Source organism: Protopterus annectens, chromosome 7.part0 (genome assembly GCF_019279795.1).
Source record: "Protopterus annectens isolate FY-2018-M chromosome 7.part0, PAN1.0, whole genome shotgun sequence".
Taxonomy (NCBI): domain Eukaryota; kingdom Metazoa; phylum Chordata; order Ceratodontiformes; family Protopteridae; genus Protopterus; species Protopterus annectens.
The window spans coordinates 1,479,087,560-1,479,106,771 of NC_056739.1; the positions used below are offsets into that span (position 1 = coordinate 1,479,087,560).

The window sequence follows — 19,212 nt, forward strand, 5'->3', positions numbered from 1 at the left end:
GAGTAATTTTCATGCCATTTGACCTGCTGATGTGCAGGAAATCTGTCATTATTCGGTCAAAAGATGTCTTTTATGCCAGACACAGGTCACCTCAACCTCAGTAGGATACCACGTATAGTGGTAGGACTTTGAGTCAGTACATGTTGTGACATGTTGTTCAGGCCTTCTATCCTTTTCCACATAGGACATATTGTTTTAGCCTTGTATCCTTTTAGTAAGGTATCTCTGTGGGTGTTCAGTGGTGGTGGTGGTGTCTGGACAGATGCATGCCAAAAGGAGTATTATATTCAGTGATTGGTGTAATGAGGGCTGAGTAAGGGGAGACAATGACATTCCTGGATCTAGACACAAATTCTTTGTTTATAGGCTGTATAACACAGAAGGACTTTCTTACAACAGTGGACAGATATTCTTTAAAAGTTGTCACTATCTACACAAGTACTAAATCCAGAACAACTGAATCAACTGTTAGGGATGTATTGTTAATGTAGTAGGTCCCTGTGGTAGATGGCTTCCCAAAGTTGCAGTAATTTGGTTATATTCACCATAAAAATGTACACTTTACAATAAAAAATAGTATATACTGAAACCCAACATAATCAAGTTTCTTCAACTGAATCAAAGACCTGTAAATAAAATTAAAAAAAAAAGGTAAAAGGTTGAAATAAAACAAAGAAAAAAGAAAGCTGGAGCTGCAGATGGTCAATGGGAAAATAGCATTACCTGCAAAATGTATATGATTCTACAATAAAGTAAGGTTAAAAAAACTAAACCATTAAATTAAAATATCCAATGTACTCCTCACTGCAATATTAAAACATGATCACATACTTAACTGACATTGTAAAAAAACATTTATAAAATCACCTTATATTTTGAGCAGAAAACTACCCTTGAGAAAGCCCTAGCATGAAAACATATGGAATCTGTATAAATCCCCATTGAGTACACAGTTTATGTAAATAAATTAACAAATCCCATTGACAGGTTATTCCCTAGCTGAATGTGAAGTTGTGTAACATCGCCAAAGTGGTTATTTAATTATGTGGTAAGGAAGAGGAGAATCTTTGGGCTGGGCTTACTGTAGTGTCATAGTAGATTGAAGTGTGGGGCAGAAGTCGATGTAGAACAGTTTATAGGCTGTTTGAAATTTTACCTTGAATGCTGTCCATTTAAGGTGATTAAAGTTAAGGCAGTTGTGAGGGCTAGATGAAAAACTAATGGCATATTTTGCTGTTTTGTGACAGGTGGATATTATTATGAAGAAGGAAGTGAGCTTAGTGTGCAAGTGCTGACCATATCGATGCTTAGATAATAGAAGACTAGAGGTTAAGATTTTCCTGGAGAGCATAGGAACTCAGATGTCTAATTTTTGCAGTCAGATTTTGGAAGCTATCAAATTTTAGGTCTTTATCTGTTGTTATGCTTAGGTGCTTGAAATGCTATAAGAGTTTGATTCTGCTTTCATGCAGTTTAAGAAGTAATGATTTGGGTTAGTGTTTGAGTCAATAGGAAATCTTTGGATTTGGATGGGTTGAGAATTAGACCAGTCTCTCTCGACTCACCAGAAACTTGGACAAGGGAGGCATAAAAGCAAAATTTATGCATGTTCATGAAAGTAGGAAACAAGGAACATAGATCCTTGTGGGATGCTTAAGGTGTACAGGTTGGGTGGAAAAGATGCATTTATTTAATTTTGCAGGCTGAGCCTAGTTCTTAAGGTACCTGTGGAACCACTCACTTTGTTTATGACCACTGCCGCTATGTTAAAAGTAATTGATTAGGAGAATGCAGCTAATTTTACTGAATGCTTTTCCGAGCTCAAGGTAGAGAAACCGTAAGTCTGTTGAGTTTGGTAAGAATGTAGATGATTCTTAGTGTCAACCCCATTTTGGGAATATTCACTTGTTCAGAAAAGGTATGTAGGTTTCTTTGTCGGAGTTATGGAGCTAGCTGTTTGCATATAGCATTTTCTTAACAGTGTTACTAAATGGGAAGTGAAAGAAACAGATGAGTCTCCCCTGTATAGTGGTTGAATTACTGTCTCTATCCACATTATAGACACATACTTTTCAGATATACTGTGGTTGAATTTTGTTGTAGTATTCAGCACTTAGAAATTCTGTTGCAAGTGGTTAAGAACTTGGGGAAAGAGGAATGCCATCTAATGAGGCAGGACCATAAGGCTTTTGTTTGAGAACGTGGCAGATAACAGTGAATGATTTAACAGAGATTTTTTTTCATGGTGGTGGTCAGGAGTGGGGAGAGAACCTTCTTAGGTTGAAGTTGGACAGGGAAGAAGATCTAGAATGCCTTGTCATTCGAGAAGGTAGGTCAGGGAATAGGTTAGGTGTGGAAGAACGACTGGGAGAAAGAAGCTTTTTGATGCTGGACTAGTATGATTTTGCTATATTTTCTGATGTTTTGAGAGAGTTAACATCTGTATTTTGATTTTAGAAGAGTTTTACTGCATTTCTATCTTGCTGGTAGAGTTGAAGGGAGGAAAGAAGTTTATTACCCAAGATGTTCTTCCATACATTTTGTAGTGGGATATAGCTTTACATACTGCATTAACTCAAGGTAGTGATTTGAATTTTAAGCAGACTTTCGTTGATGGTGCTTTTTTTTTTTGTTAAGAAAGTGTTCATTATTTTCTAAGTCTGAATTAAGACTAGAAAGAGTCAGTCAGTTTGATTGATAGATAAGCCTGTTATACGCAGATGTAATGAAGTGATTCAGGCTGTAAGCTTCAGTGACTTTTGAGGCCTGTAGTAGTTTCATGACTGACCACAAGGGTAATATGAATAAATGGTAATATATGCTAGGAGTTATTGTTCTAGTAAGCATAAAAGTATTGGGAGAGGTAACTGTTATCCAGTCAGTGTAGATGCTAATAGGTCTCTGTATGCAAGGGTTGAGAGTTACTAATTAGGCTAGGCCAAGTAAATATTGGGGAGATGGAAAGAATTGGGATTACCTGTTAAGGTCACCTAGTACAGCAGATTCACAGTTGATGCTTGAGGAAAGCTATTGTAAGGCAAGTTCAACATGGGAGGGGAGTATATGGGGAGAATGTAGATGCAAGCAGTCATCAGTGTATTTGTTGTGGATATTTTTAAAGATACTAGAAGGGATTCTTAGACCACAACAATGAGCAAGCTGACAGGTCTAAGGTGCAGCAAAGATTTGCTTTGTGGAGAACATATGACCAAACGTTAAACAATTCAAAATTTATTAGTATTTTGTCAGCCAAAAATATTTTTGCTCATTTCTTTGAGTTTGCACTTTGGACACGTAGCTAAAACTAGGTCCATTTTAGGGCTCTGCTAATATGATAGAGTGTCAGCTTACACTGCCAGTGAGCAGTGTTTCCTGAGCAGACCTATTGAAGAAGGGCCAACCAGAAGGAAGGTGGCATTGAGAGACCACCGGGGACAGATCATTATCCAAGGGAGAGTCCGTCTTCTACCATATTGTTGACCCTTTGTGAGAACCCAAAGCTCAGCATTTGTGCAGAAACCTAACCGCCACTGTGTTTGGCAAGGATGTCTTTCTGATTTTTGATGTAGGAGGAAAAGTTTCAGAATTCTTTGCCGTATTGTTACCCTTCTTTGGATACTTTCCATCTTAAAGATTCATCTTTTCTGGAAGAACTGGTGACAGAACTACTGTCTCTCCTTTGTATGTTTGTGTCTATGCCATTAAAGATGGTAAAGGGAGGAAAAGTCATGCCAAAGAAGACTTTTTTTGAAGTACTGTTGAGTACTATGTTGAGCTGAGAGAAAATTCTGGTAAGAAGGCTTACTGACCGAAAACCTATTGCTGTAGTGATCTGATAAGCAGCACTGTAGTGCTCTGGTAGGTAGTATTGTAGCTTCTTTTTTTTCCACTTTAAAGCACGGTCAGTCAACTGTCCAGATGAAACAAATTAATCCCAGTCTTGCAGGCATACATTCTTATAAGAGAGAACCTCTTAAAACAGTAGGTATAATAACACTTTCCTACCCAATTCATCTTTGGCCCTAAAGGCTTTGTCCAATCTGTGCTGTTAAGTTATAGTTTTAGTTATGTTAAATAGTTCTGTTACTGTGTGTCAATAGTTATTGAAAACAGAAATCTCTGTATTTCATATTGACAGGTGTAGATTGTGCTTTCTTGTATAATCAATATATTTGAAAGTGAACTAGCCAACACCCTTTTTCACATCTTTTTAGGCATTGTAAATGTTTAAAAAAAAAAAAAAAAATTCCCAAAGCACATTTTTGACTATTTAAACTTTTGTACACTTTCTTACAGCTTGCCTCTTCGATTCTGGATAAACATTATCAAAAATCCTCAGTTCGTTTTTGATGTCCAGACATCTGACAATGTGGATGCTGTGTTGTCTGTCATTGCACAAACCTTCATGGACTCTTGTACAATTGCTGAGCATAAGCTTGGACGGGTAGGTGTACCATACGGGGGTGAGTGGGTAGGTATGTAAAGCAGAAATAACTTCTTCAGACTGTAAAAGTTAGGTACTTAATATGAAAGGTGTGCATAATATATAACTGTTACATTTCCTTTTTATTAAACAGTTGGGTGGACTACAGTAGAGCTTAATCCTTTTCAAGTATGATCAGAGAAAGTTCGAAACAAAATCAGTACTGTATAAATAGATAATGTGAAATAGCATTTCTAAAATGGGGCACTGCAACAAGTAGGTGAGAAATTGATAGTAAGGTGTACATACTGGGGGATGTTTAATTTCCGGAGGTTAGCAGTAAAGATTTTACAGACATTGCTGGTGCCAGCTAAGAAAATGAAATTATTTAAATGTATCATAGTCTACCACTACTGAGATTCTTGTATTAATGATTTTGGAATATGAGGGAGCTTAAAGATGATGTGGAGAGCTTTCAGCACTAACTCAGTATTATTGCTGGACACTGAGCACATTGTTAGTACTAGAACACAATGTGGGAGGGGATCCTGTAGTTTTATATTTGTGAGAAAGATGGAGTATTGTGAGTTTTGGTAAACCTAGTACAGCAGTGCTGAGAGACGTCAAGCAGAGGTATATAACTGCCAGTGGGAGGGGTGTAGTGCAGAAATGTATTGTCTGTTTTAAAATGTTTTTACCAATGATGTGATAAGTAAAATGTACATTGTTGAGAGTGATTATGATCTTGTTGGTTACCACACTGTGATTATTTTTTCAAGAGAATTCATAACCATGTTAACTGAATGGGCGTTTTGCTGATCCTGATGTTTAATTTGTACTTTTTATTAAAGCCAGGCAAAAGCCTCACTATTCTAATGCTAAGAACATCTGTGCAATATCAGTTTGTTTACTTTTTCTGTTCTTTATTTTTTTTCAGTTTGTTATTTTACCAGTAATTCAGCCAATTGTCAAATATGTTACTTTTGTTGTATATACTCTTGAAATTTTACTGATTGTGTATGATTACACCCCCATGTTCATGTTATTGTGGAGCTTTTCTCTAGGGGCCTCCACTGAAAATGGGCTCATAATGGCCCAGTGGACTGTCCCAGTAAATAAATGCAAAATAAATAAATGATGTGATGTTGTCTTATCTCGCCTTCATTTTGTGCTGGTTGGGTTCGGAACCGATCCTCTGTTCCAACTCGGCCGTTTACTAAAGCTCAATGTCTTCAAGTAGCTTGTGGCTGATCCCTTATCCCATGATGCTCTAGGGAATTCCCCAGATCTCGTTTGCCACTAAAACAGATCGGATGCTTCATCTGGCTCTGGCTAAGTGTTTTCTCTAAATTACTTAGACTAGTAGTTACTTAGTGTTAGCTTAGTCTTATCTTAGTTTAACTTGTAGAAACTTGAGTGTGCTGTGTTTGTATTGTGGCCGTCATTTGTATTTTAGGCCAAAGTTTTACCCCCTTTCCTGGCGTCCTAGTGTGTGGTTATAATAATAATTCTCTTTGGGCTCGTTTGAGCAATCTTATTTAGTTGTATTTAGTAGTTAACTTAAAGGGTGGGCTGTTTAACCCAGTTTTTCTGAAGAGTGTTATAGCATGCTTTTAGCTATTTCCTCTTTCATGTGTGCTTAGTTATTAGAATTTCTATTTAGATTGTGTGTTTATATTTTTTCTGTAGCCTATAGTTGGAGAGCGAATAAGCCCATTTTAAGTTAGAGGGCCTGTTTTTTGCATTGTGTTTTTTCGTCACATATATCTGTATCTATAAATATATATATATATATATATATATATATATATATATATATATATATATATATATATATATATATATATAATTTATTTATTTATTTTACATTTGTTGACCGGGGTGAGTCGGACTGAGTTGAGATAGGCCATTTTCAGTGGAGGCCCAGGGAGAAAAGCTCCAAAAACACTTGTACAATACAATAGATGAAATAATTTTTCAAGTAGCAAGTAATCCAAACGATGATAGTCAATTATTGGGCGATTATTAACATTAATGTCTAGCAAAAAATTATTTACAGTCATCATTAAAATCAGGCATGTAGATAGGACAATCTTTCAGTAGTCTTAAGTATTGATACAGTATGAGCATTTATTGATTTCAGCTAACAATTTGGTAGGGATATATAGGAAGAGACTAGGGTTAATCTGGGACTTGGGAAGAAGGTCTGAAAGAGAGAAGTTGACAGGGCATGTTAGGGAGAAGTAGTAAAAAGGTTGTAAGATTGTAGGGGATAAGAGTTAAGGTTAGTGGTCTATTAGAGAGATGTTTAAGGATGGGGGGAGCAGTTTAAGGTGAGTGAGTACAGAGGCAGTACCAGAGAGTTTGTGTTTAGCAGTTGCTTTGAATTGTTTTGGATGTTTTAGTAGTCTAATTTGAAGTGGTAGCTTATTCCAAGCTTTGGTAGGATGGTAGCCATGTAGACTGCATCCATTCTTAGTCCTAGGTTTATAGATAGGCAGTAGGTCTTGGTCTGAGCTGCTGAGTGATCTTGTTGGTGAATAGTGGACCCACCATCACAGCTCTTATATAAAAATACAAACCACACACCAACCTTCACAGAGGCTGTCAATAGAAATCTACCCAAACAGCAGAGACCTCCAAGGCAGAAATTCACTCAACCACCACAACACAGCACAAAAACCACAAGACGATGACTCTGTCACTGTCCAAGTGGGTGTGAATGACGTGAGATGCACCTCCCTGGACTACATCAAGAGAGACGTGGAGGAGCTCTCAGATTATGTGGCCTAGGCAGGTATGACCGTAGCCCTGAGCAGCATCCTACCGTCACCCAGAATGACACCGCAGTGCAAGCAGAAAATAATTGACTTCAACAGTTGGCTAAGTTTCTGGTGTCATTCTAAGGTGGTCCAGTATCTGTCTGCTTGGGATGACATGATTGACAGATCTCGATGCTTTGCCAGAGATGGCCTGCATCTGTCACACCTGGGTTTCCAGATACTGGCTAAGGCTCTTGCCACCCCTATAGTGCCTTTCTAGGTGATGTTCCAAAGACCAAACTACCACCGTAACAACTATAATTAAATGCAATCTGAGGGTCATGCTGCTTGAAGCACTCCTCAAAATGGAGAACATCGACATTTGTGATGCAAGGGAGACGTGGTTTAAATTAGCAGAAAGCACTCGTGCACTACCAGGCTATAACTCTTTCCCCACCTTTCGGCCCCAGAACATGGACTGAAGCTCCAAAGGTGGTGATGTTTCCATATTCATAAAGGATGTGCACACCTCCAGACTGGTAGCCCAACATAATGCATCTGAGACACTTCAGGTACAACTAACATTGGATAACACAGCGATTCAGGTCATAGCCTGCTATAGGTTCCCAACCATGTTCCAAGTCTCTCACTCCACGTTCCTAAGCACCAACCCAACACTGTCATACTCGGTGACTTCAACTACCCCTCCATCAACTGGGAAAACTACTCGTGCACCAATACACTGGGCCAACGCTTTCTGGAATTCATCATTTCATATGCCATGGACCAGCTCATTCTTACCCCCACTAGAGGAAGCAACATCCTTGACCTGGTTATTACTAACACGGGCAACCGTTGTTTCCCTGGTTAGATCTGACCACAAACTAATAACCATGGAAATCTACATCTCACCCACACCCTGCGCAAAGGTAACCACCATGAAAAACTTCTCCAAAGCTGACTTTGGGCTCCTAAAAACAGAGATGGCTAATTTCATGGCACTCATGTCAATGGAAAATAGATGCATGACTGATGAATCATACACCGATGCACTGTACAAACACGTACATAAATGCATGGAACTAGCCATACCCAGCAGAACCAAGATGCTCTCCTCCAAAAAGAAGGAAGCTAATCTGGTGGTCCCCTACCGTTAATAAACTCTACAACACAAGGAAGAAACTGTTGCAGAAAAAGGTGAAGTCCCAAGACTGGAAAAAACTCCCTTATTAGCCTCAGCAAAAAGTTGAGATCCCTCATCAAAACCTCTAAAGCCAGCTGTGAAGGCAGAATTGTGGCAGACACTAAAAACTACCACAAAGCCTTCTGTAATTATATCAAGCATCAATACCCAGGTTTGCTCCGAGTTACTGCACAATGGTACCTCCTATACTGAACCAACAGATATTGCCAACATACTGGCCGACAGATTCAGTACCAGCTTTACCCGTCTCTACCTCCCTAAAGGACCAATCACAATACTGGAGGAATGGCAGGCACCCAGCATTACTGCAGCACAGGTTAAAGCTGCATTGTCCAAGGCCCAAGAATACAGCTTCCATGAGCATCCCTAGATGTGTTCTACATGAACTCTACAGACTGAACTGGCACCACATCTGTGTGCCCTGTTCAGTCACAGCCCCACCTCAGGCTTTGTCCCTAATGAATGGCGCGCTACTACAGTCATCCCTCTCCATAAAGGGGGAGTGACTACAGACCGTGAGAATTATTGCCCCATTAGCCTGATAAGTCTGATATGTAAGGCTGTGGAGCGTATCATCATGGACCTAATTAACAAGCATATAGGGAATCTCCAAACTCTAGCTCCCACGCAATTTGGTTTTGTGAAAGGTAGCTCATGCCTTCTCAACCTGGTTGACTTCTTTTAGTCAGTCACCAGAGCTGTGGATGAGGACAAGGCAGTTCACACAGCCTACCTTGATCTGGCCAAGGCCTTTGATACCATTCCTCACTCCGGAATTAATAAACTCACCAAACTAGGCATCAACCCCTATATCACTAGGTGGGTTGCAAATTGGCTCACAGATAGACCTCACAGTCTGAAAGTAGTGGACTCCAAGTCAGACTGCCAAGCAGTCATGAGTAGAGTCCCACAGGGATCGGTCCTGGATCCTCTCCTGTTTGGCATCTACTTCTCAGAAGTCCAGGCCAACATGGAGGGACTCTGGCTGACCAAGTTCACAAACGACTGCAAGCTGGGAGCCATTATTAATTCCCCAAGCGATGTAGGCATCCTACAGAAAGGCCTCACTGAGACCAATGACTGGTGTCGAAACCATGGCCTTAAGTTTAATGCCAAAAAATGCGTTGTCATCCCCTTTGGGAAAAACTCAGTTCCCTCTAATTACCACATCAATGGGAGCCCGCTGAACACTGAAGGCATTATAAGAGATCTGGGGACACAGATTGACAGTAACCTCTCCTTCGACCACCACGTTGCCACTGTGGTCAGAAAGTCCTATGTGGTACATCTCATTACCAAGAGTTTTGCACCAGGAAGAAAGTGGTCATCATCTCTCTCTACTCTTCCCTCATTAGGCCAGTCAATGAGTATAATGCCCCATTTGGTATGTACCTCGCTAGACACATGCAACAGCTGGAAAGGCCACAAAAGTACCTCACAAAGAAGATCCTAGGCCTTAAACACATGAGCTACATGGACAGACTCTCAAAAAAACTCCAGCTACTCTCTGTCTTATATCGTCTACTAAGAGGTGATCTCTGCTTGACTTACAAAGCCATGCATGACCCAGCTCTGTTAGAAATGCTACATCTAAAGAAATCCCAATCCGTCTGCACCACATGCTCCAGAGACCTCAACCTCATTACCAAAATCAACAGAAAATGCTGGAGGGACAAATTCATAACCCAGAGACTGCCCATGCTCTGGAATAGACTTCCCATACATGTTAAGCAGAGCACCTCACTGGCCCTCTTCAAGAGAAATCTTGATAAGTGGCTTGGAAATAGAAAGTTCACCCCGGGGATCACTCCAGTGGCTCTGCTTGATAGTGGTACTGGGAACTAACATCTGGCGGCACGATGGCAGCGCACTTCCATGGGGTAGGTTTGTTCATAGGTTTGGTACTAGGCTATCGGCCCTAGGGCCTAAACAAGCTTAGCCATAACAATTCCCTGGCTATTTCTTCACACAGTATTTACTTCCCTGGACTCCTGATCCCCGGGGTGAATTTCCTATCTCCCATCCAGTTGTCAAGGTTCCTTTTGAAGAGGTGCTCTGCTTGATATGTATGGGCAGTCTTTTCCAGAGTCTGGGGAGTCTCTGAGTCAGGAACCTTGTAAAGGCTCCAGGGCCATTAGCCTGGTACACACCTATGAAGGAAGATATTTTTAGGGCAAAAGGAGAGTTGGTATAGTATAGAGTGTATAAACTGGAGCTGTGGGAGAAGAAGCAGGTTAGATAGTTCCAGCCAGTTTAAGTGTTTGAGTGAGACGCAGTGATGGGTATTATAAATATGTTGGGCAGAGAATTTGGCTGTTTTGTTATAGGTTGAGTTTACTTTTGCTAGGAGAGTGGTGTTAAGGTCAGTGAGTATTTGAAAACCATGTAATAGACCAGGTAGGAGGTAAGCATGAGAGAGGGTTACTTTAGCATTGGGAGTAAGAAACTTTCTATTACTGTGTAGAAGGCCTAGCTTCTGATGGGTCTTCATGCTACAGTTATTGATCTGCAAGTCAAATTTAAGTTGGTAGTCTGTAGTAATGCCCAAGAGCTTGGTGCTAGATGTTCTTCGTGTTTCACTGTTGCAGTCATTACATTTGGGTAAACTGCTGGCAGGTTGCCCTCAGTCGGCCTGATTAACAAAGTCTTGGGTCCTGTGTTGGTTGCTGTCCCTTCTTCCATGACGTCAGGGGTATAAAACATAGAGCCGACGTCATTACATCAGTCTTTCTTGCCACGCTGTGCACGAAGCAGAAGCAGTTCGCAAATGCCGGTCGGCCAACTCCTGAAATTTCCGTTTTCGAGTTTCAGAACTGAAGTCTTCAACTAAAAAGCTAAGTACCCCATTGGGGAAACTTTTTCTTGCTCCTTACCGATGTCAGTAAAAGTTAATAATTGCATTACTTGTGGGAAGCAAATACCTCATAAGGATTTTCATTTGTACTGTATTCCTTGCCTAGGCCCTGACCACAACTTACCTTGCTGTTGGTTTTGTGCTAAATTTAATCAACGCACTATTAAACGTCTGTATATTTTTGCTTCTAAATATTTTGGCTCATGGTTTAATTATCCAGAAATGTCGTCGGTTAGCAGTCCGACTAACAAAATACCTAAAACACGCAAAGAAAAAGACAGAGACAGGCCGTTGAGGTCCAAAACTGACGACGACGCTTCTCCTAAGCCAGTTGCCAGTTCGCCGGTACTCAGTGAGGCGCTTTCGCAGCCCCTGATACCAGCTACTTCTGATTGGCAGGCCTCTACTGAGACCCATTCTGAGTCCGGTATGCTGCGTGATGCTTCAATTATGGGACCCACGGATGTCTCTACCTTAGATGGGTCCAGTGCCACTGTGCAGGCGCCGGCTTCTGAGGGTGTTTTCAGGCGTACAGATTTGTACATTAGACCGACGCCATCTTCAAAACTAAGGCCAAAATCTAGATCTAGGTCTAAAAAACAGATGCCTGGGCCACGTGTGCAGGCCCCTAGGCCTAAAAAAAATGATCAAAATGGCTGAAGATTTGATTACTCTGATCAGGGATAGCCCCCCCCCCCCTTCTAAGAGGCCTAGACAAGACATTGATTATGAATCTTCTGAACAGGATTCTGTTTCTTCTGATTCTTCTAATGAACAGGATTTGTCTATACCTGCTTATGAGGACTCTGATGCAGAAGATTCCATTCCTTCTGCTTCTCCCCCTGAGGATTTTTCATTTGGGGAAACTTTACATACCTTAAGGGAACATTTCCACTGGGAAAGTCAGGATTTCTCTGAATCTAAAAAGAGACTTGTGGATTTTCTTCCTCAGCATAGGCCTTTGGCTATACCTCCTGTTCTAGACATTGTTGTTGATGTTTTTTCAGAATCTAGTATGGCTCCTGATTCTCTGCCTCCGGCTCCTTGTAAGCCAGACCAGATACTACACGGTTCCTGACTCCCACAAATTCCTTTTCAAAAATCCTATTGCAGATCCGGAAACCATTTCTCAGGGTCCCAAGGGCATTAAGGCCTTTGCTGCTAAAAATCGTACCCCTTCTGATAGAGATTCCTGGGCGCTGGATAGATGGGGTAAGAAGGTTTACACTTCTGCAACCTTGGCAATCAGGGCTTTAAACTGTAAAATTTCATATGCTTAAATATCAACAGCATATCATGGGACTGCTTAAATAGAAAATTGTTACTTTCTGACTGTGTGGAAAATAAAGATTTACAGGATTTATTGCATTCAGCTGAACAAGTTGGAAAACATACTTTGCAGTGTGGTTTTGATTCTTTGGAGGCCTGCTGTAACTGGGTCTGTGCTAAGAAGGCATGCTTGGCTCAGAGAGCAAACTCTGCCTGATCATGTTAAAGCAAAATTGTTGGATGCTCTTTTACAACAGGACCGTCTCTTTGGTAATAAGGCTGAAGAAGTTTAAAAAAAAAAAGATGGAAGATAAAGCTCAATCTATGCAAACTGTGAAAGGTTTCTTACAAGTGCAACCTCCAAGATTTAGTAGGCACTGGCCTACTAAGAACTGGTCCTTTCCACTTCCTTCGAGAACCACTCAAGTCAAACCCAGACATTCCAAAAGCTCCAGGTTTCAGTCACAAGGGACTTTTAGAACAAAACAGTGGGGTGCCTCCTCCTCCAAATCTGGAAACAACAAGGCACCTCCCTATGGTAAGCAGTCTCAATGAACTTCCCTTTACACTTATCAAGCACTTACCTTGTAGTCCCCCCTTGGGGGGAAAACTGGCACTTCATGCAAGAAACTGGCAACTTATAACCCAGGACAAATGGGTTTTAAATATAGTATCCCAGGGATACAGATTTCATTTCCACACGTTGCCAATCCCAAATGAATGGCCAGACCTGCCCCCAAATCAGTGGGCAGAGGCCCAGAAACAAATACTGTCCGTCATGAACATGGGGGCTACTCAGCCAGTACCAGAAGAGGAAAAGGAGCAAAGTTTCTATTCAAGACTTTTCCGGGTACCCAGAAAAGACCAATCATGGCGTCCAATTCTGGACTTATCTACTCTAAACACATTTCTGGATATTCCAAAATTCAAGATGCTGACTCTTCAACAGTTACTTCCTATGCTAGGCAAAGATGCCCGGTTGGTAACTCTAGACTTAAAAGAGGCTTAACTGCATATCCCAATCAGGGAATCTTGCAGAAGATACCTCCGCTTGAAAGCAGGCTACTTGCATTACCAGTTCTCTGCACTGCCCTTTGGCTTATCTACTGCACCCAGGGTCTTCACAAAGTGCCTGGCTCCAGTAATTGCTTTTTGCAGGCAAAGAAATATTCAAATATATCCATACCTGGATGATTGTCTAATTCAGGCAGAAAACAGGGACATTCTTCTAAAACGTCTGCCGTTTGTAAAAAGGGTTCTAACTTGTCTAGGGTACACCATAAATGAAAAGAAATCACATCTGGTACCCTCTCAAAAAAATTACATTCCTGGGTGCAAGCTTGAATGCAACTGCCCAGATGGCTTACCCTAGGCCAGAAAAGCAAATTCATGTGGTAACTTACTTCAAACAGGTGGCTACAAAAACCCTGCTATCTGCAAGACAAATTCTGCAAGCCTTGGGGTTCATGGTCTCCTGCATTCTTCTAATTCCATATGCAAGACTGCATATGAGGAAACTTCAGTGGTACTTAAAAAGTTTATGGAGTCAGCATTGTCACAGCCTGGAAACAATGATTCCTATCATACCTTGCCTGCAACTAGAGTTCATATGGTGGGCAGAGGCCTGCCACCAAAACAAAGGACTGCCATTCAGTGCACCCTCTGCTGACCAAACCCTAACTACAGACGTGTCAGACTATGCTTGGGGGGCTCATCTGGCAGGAAAGTGCATTCAGGGCAAATGGAGCCCAAATCAAATGCACCTTCATATCAATCAAAAAGAGATGCTAGCTGTACAGAATGCACTGATAGCCTTCAAGGACTACCTTCATCCAGGACAATTAATGATAAAGACAGACAACACTACAGTTATGTGGTACATAAACAAGCAGGGGGGTACACACTCTTATCCCCTTTGCAGACTAGCCATGGCATTGTGGAACACGGCCTTGACCTATCAAATACAACTACAAGCTCAATTCCTGCCAGGAAAGCTGAAAACTCTGGCAGACGAACTAAGCAGAAATCTTATGGACCCACACGAATGGAAACTGGAACCATGGATTTTCAAGATGTTGACATGCAAATGGGGGAGTCCAGACATAGATCTTTTTGCCTCACCCTAGAACTATCAGTTGGACAAACTCTGCACAAGAACTCATCAGAAAAAAGCCTGGAAAGTGGATGCTCTATCATTCAGCTGGAAAAAACTATCAGTCTATGCTTTTCCCCCTTTGCCTCTGCTCTCCAACGTTCTACTAAAAGTCAAACAGGACAAACCAAAAATGATTTTGATTGCTCCAGACTAGCCTCACCAACACTGGTACCCACTCCTGCGCAATGTGTCACACCTTCCACCGTGGCACCTGCCTCAGATACCTTACTTACTGTCTCAGCAGAACAACCAAATTCTGCACACTCGGCTCCAAACTTTGAATCTTGCAGCGTGGCTAATCACCTAAATTCACCCTTAGCATCCCTCAGCAAACCTGTGATGGATGTCATTTTGGAGGCAAGAAGGCCTAGTACTAGAAAATCTTATGCTGACAAATGGAAAAGATTTTGTGCCTGGAATCATTCACAAGGGATAAGCACAGCAGTGCCCAATATTCCTCAGATTTTACAATACTTAACTGAGATGCTTCACAAGGGCCTGTCTTTTTCTTCATAAAAATCCATGCCTCAGCCATTTCAGCTCATTACAACACAGAGCCTCCCCTCTTCTCTCATCCTCTGCTAAAGTAGTATCTCAGAGGGGCCAAAAACGTAAGACCACCCAGGAGAGCTCCAACCCCTGCTTGGGACCTCAATTTTGTATTGGAAAAACTCACTCTCCCTCCTTTTGAGCCAGCTGCTACAGCAGACTTAAATTTTCTCTCCTGGAAAACAGCTTTCCTTTTAGCAGTCACTTCAGCTAGAAGGATATCCAAATTACAGGCTCTTATGTCAGTGGAGCCTTTCATTACTTTTCATGCGGACAGGGTCTCTCAGGACCAATCCATCCTTCATGCCTAAGATGGTATCCAGTGTAGCTCTTCATCAGACCATTCATTTGCCATCTTTCTTTCACAATCCACAGAACAAGGGGGAGTGGATTCTGCATTCATTGGATGTACACAGACAACTTAGATTTTACTTAAACAGGACAAAATCTCTAAGAAAATCTGAACAACTACTGGTGGCATTTGCTGCCGGGGCAGAAGGAAAGGCCATTTCAAAGCAGACTATTTCCAAATGGATAAGCCATTGTATTCATTTCTGTTATATGCACCATGGTAAAACTATCCCCCAGGGGGATCAAATCTCATTCCACCAGGGCTGCATCTACTTCTACAGCCTTTCTCAGAGGTGTTCCTACCAGAGACATTCTAGAAGCTGCTACCTGGAGCTCAGTTCATACATTCACCAAACATTACCATTTACCTTTCTTCTCTAAATCCAGAGCTGGCTTTGCCACTGATGTCCTGCAGGGCCTTATAGCTGGTCCTAATGCTGTATAAATCCATCCTCTCGACCATAGCTTTGGGAATCTACCCAAATGTAATGACTGCAACAGTGAAACACAAAGAACATAATACAGGTGTTGTTCTTGTTTCATTGTTGCAGTCATTACATTTGGGTAATCTGTTGGCAGGTTGCCCTCAATCGGCCTGATTAACAAAGTTTTGGGTCCTGTATCGGTTGCTGTCCCTTCTTCCATGACGTCAGGGGTATAAAACATGCAGCCGATGCCATTACATCAGTCCGATGCAGGACCCAAGACTTAGGTTCATAGGTTCATACTAGGCTATCTGCCCTAGGGCATTTATAAGCCTAGCCAGAATGTGTTTGGCTTTCGCCACCCATTTTAAATTTATTTTGCTATGCCCTTTTTCGAGGTTAGTATACTGTGCCTCTGTTTAACAGTGACACAGAAGTGATACCCGGGGTAAACCTACGATCTCCCATCCACTCATCAAGATTCCTCTTGAAGAGAGTCAATGAGGGACTCTGCCTAACCTGGACTGGGATTTTATTCCAGAGTGAAGGGAGCCTCTGGGTTATGAATCTGTCCCTCCAGCATGTCCTATTTATTTCAATGCTGAGGTTCAAGTCTCTTGAGCGTGGCTCGATGGGATTTGGATTTTCTGAGGTGCAGCATGTCCATTAATTCGGTCGGTCGACATGGCTTTATACGTCAGGCACAGATCGCCTCTGAACAGGCGGTATGCCACTGAGTAGAGCTGGAGTTTCTTTAACCGGGCAGCATGTGGCATCTGTTTGAGCCCTTTGATCCTCTTGGTGAGGTACTTTTGGGGTCTTTCCAGTTGCTGCAGGTGTCTGGTAAGGTACATCCCAAAAGGGGCATTGTACTCAATTATGGGCCTGATGAGGGATGAATAAAGAGGCACGATGATCTCCCCTGATCTAGATGTGAATCCCTTCATGATTAGGTGGGCTATATAAAATGTTTTTCTAACCACTTTGGCCACGTGGTTGTCAAGTGAGAGATTGCTATCAACTTGGGTCCCCAGGTCTCTAATTACTACTTCTGTACTTAATGGATTACCACCTATGTGGTAATTTGTGGGCACTTTGTTTTTGCCAAAGGGGATGACTATACACTTTTTGGCATTTAGCTTGAGGCCATGGCTCTGGCACCAGTTGTCTGTTTCTATGAGGCCCTTTTGGAGGATGCTTGTGTCGGCTGGAGAGTCGATTATGGTGCCCAGTTTGCAGTCATCTGCGAACTTGGTCAGCCACAATCCTTCCGTGTTGGCCTGCACCTCCGAGAAATATATACCGAACAAGAAAGGTCCCAGGACTGAGCCTTGTGGGACACCACTTGTAACTGGTTTGGAGTCTGACATGGCTCCAGCAATTCTAACCATGTGGGTTCTGTCCTTGAGCCAGTTTGCAATCCATCTAGTGACATAGGGGTTTATATTTAAGCTGGTGAGCTTATCTATAATGCCCGAGTGGGGTAGTGTATCGAAGGCTTTTGCGAGGTCCAGGTAGGCTGTGTGGACCACCTTCCCCTCGTCCATCACCTTGGTGACCTGTTTCAAAGAAATCAACCAGGTTTAAGAGGCAGGATCTGCCCTTAACAAAGCCGGACTGGGTAGGATCCAGTGTCTGTAGGTCCCCAATATGTCTTTTGGGATAACCATAAACTGTGACAAATCTCATTTGCAACCATATCCGAATTTAGAGTTTCTAGGAGCATTTCTCAATACAAAAACAACCATTACTTCCCTTCCATTACAGAGAGCTCAGGCGATAAGTTTTCAAGTCAATAAAATAATCTGCAGCACCTCAGTTTCAGCCATACTGATCCTTCATGCTCAGGGATCAATGGCAGCAAGAATAAAATTAGTACAACTTGCCAAGTTTTATATGAGAATTCTTCAATGGATGTTAGCTGCTCAGTGGTCAATTCTTTATCAACTTGAGAGCAGTCCTGTTAGCATTGCAGGCACTTCAGAATGCTTACCCTTTGGGGACAATTACAGTACAGTTGGACAACATGTCAGTTGTTTGGTACATCAACATGCAGGGAGGAACCAAATCCTACCCACTGTGTCCAGAATCTCTCAGCATGGCAGTGGGCGATCTCTTACAAATGCTTTCTTTTAACAATGCACATTCTGGGGAAGTCCACTGTGATGGCAGGTAAATTGAGCAGCTGCATTCTTCTACCTCACAAATGGTCTCTCAACAAAAAGTTTGTGAACACAATCTTCAGACAGTGGGGCCAGCCTCACTGTGATCTATTCGGATTCCTATTAAATGATCGAAGATGCATTCTTTCAAATGCGTCTTGATCGAACTTGAAAGCACGAAAAGGCAAAATAGCGAAATGGCATATAAGCAAATTCTTTCCCTGGGAAATAAATCACTTGGCCACTTCCATCACTTTGCCATTTTCATCACTGTAGTGCGACCTTGGAGTTGGTATATTTAAGTAGGGGGGGCACAGTCCCCCCACTTTATGTAATGTTCTACATTTTTTTTGTTTTGTTTTGTGGAACAGCGATTTTTTTCCCTTGTAAAACAATCTCTGTTCTAAGCATTCGAGATTGTAAGCTTTTACTTACATAGGTTCGATAAATCATCACGTTCGCTTTAAGCATTCAATGATTTAATATAGACCCGATCTATTCACTTTCCCCTAGAACAACAAATGCAGCAGCTACTTTGCCTTAATCCCCCCATGGGAGGAATAACTGAGAGATGCTCTACTTCATGGTTGGGCCCTCTGTCTTCTTTATGCATATCCTCCTACTTCATTAATTCACAAATTTCTTCAAAAAGCTGCAAGTTTGAAGAGCAAGGTCATCTTCATTGCCCCTTATTGGCCTTAAACAATTTGGTTACTGTTCCTGTGGTCTCACTTGATTTACACCTTGGTTTCTGGATCCAACTCTGGCCCTCCTCTTTTAACCAACAGACATGATACATCCAGACACAGTGATTCTCAGGCTGGCTGCCTGGTTCCTCCAGTTCCATTAATAGCCATACAACCTGTGTTCTCTTCTTATGTCCATCATATTCTTTTGTCCTCCCATAAACCTTCCACCAGAAAACTATACTCCAGCAAATAGAAGCGATTTGTGTTTTTGGGCTCAGAAATGTAATATTGAACCTTTCTCAGCCCCCATTCATAATATGGAATTTATAGTGCATCATTTTGAAGAAGGAGCTAGTTCTTCTGTTAAAG

At 41.7% G+C, this 19,212-nt stretch overlaps 1 protein-coding gene across 1 annotated transcript in view; it reads left to right on the forward strand.

Annotated features, from left to right (window-relative positions):
• The window catches only part of PLXNB1 (plexin B1), a 3,809,096-nt gene that overhangs the window by 3,643,146 nt on the left and 146,738 nt on the right, over positions 1 to 19,212 (forward strand). Inside the window, exon 35 of the mRNA XM_044078026.1 lies at positions 4,297 to 4,444. Coding sequence (XP_043933961.1) covers positions 4,297 to 4,444 — 148 coding nt within the window. The remainder of the gene's footprint in view (positions 1 to 4,296; positions 4,445 to 19,212) is intronic.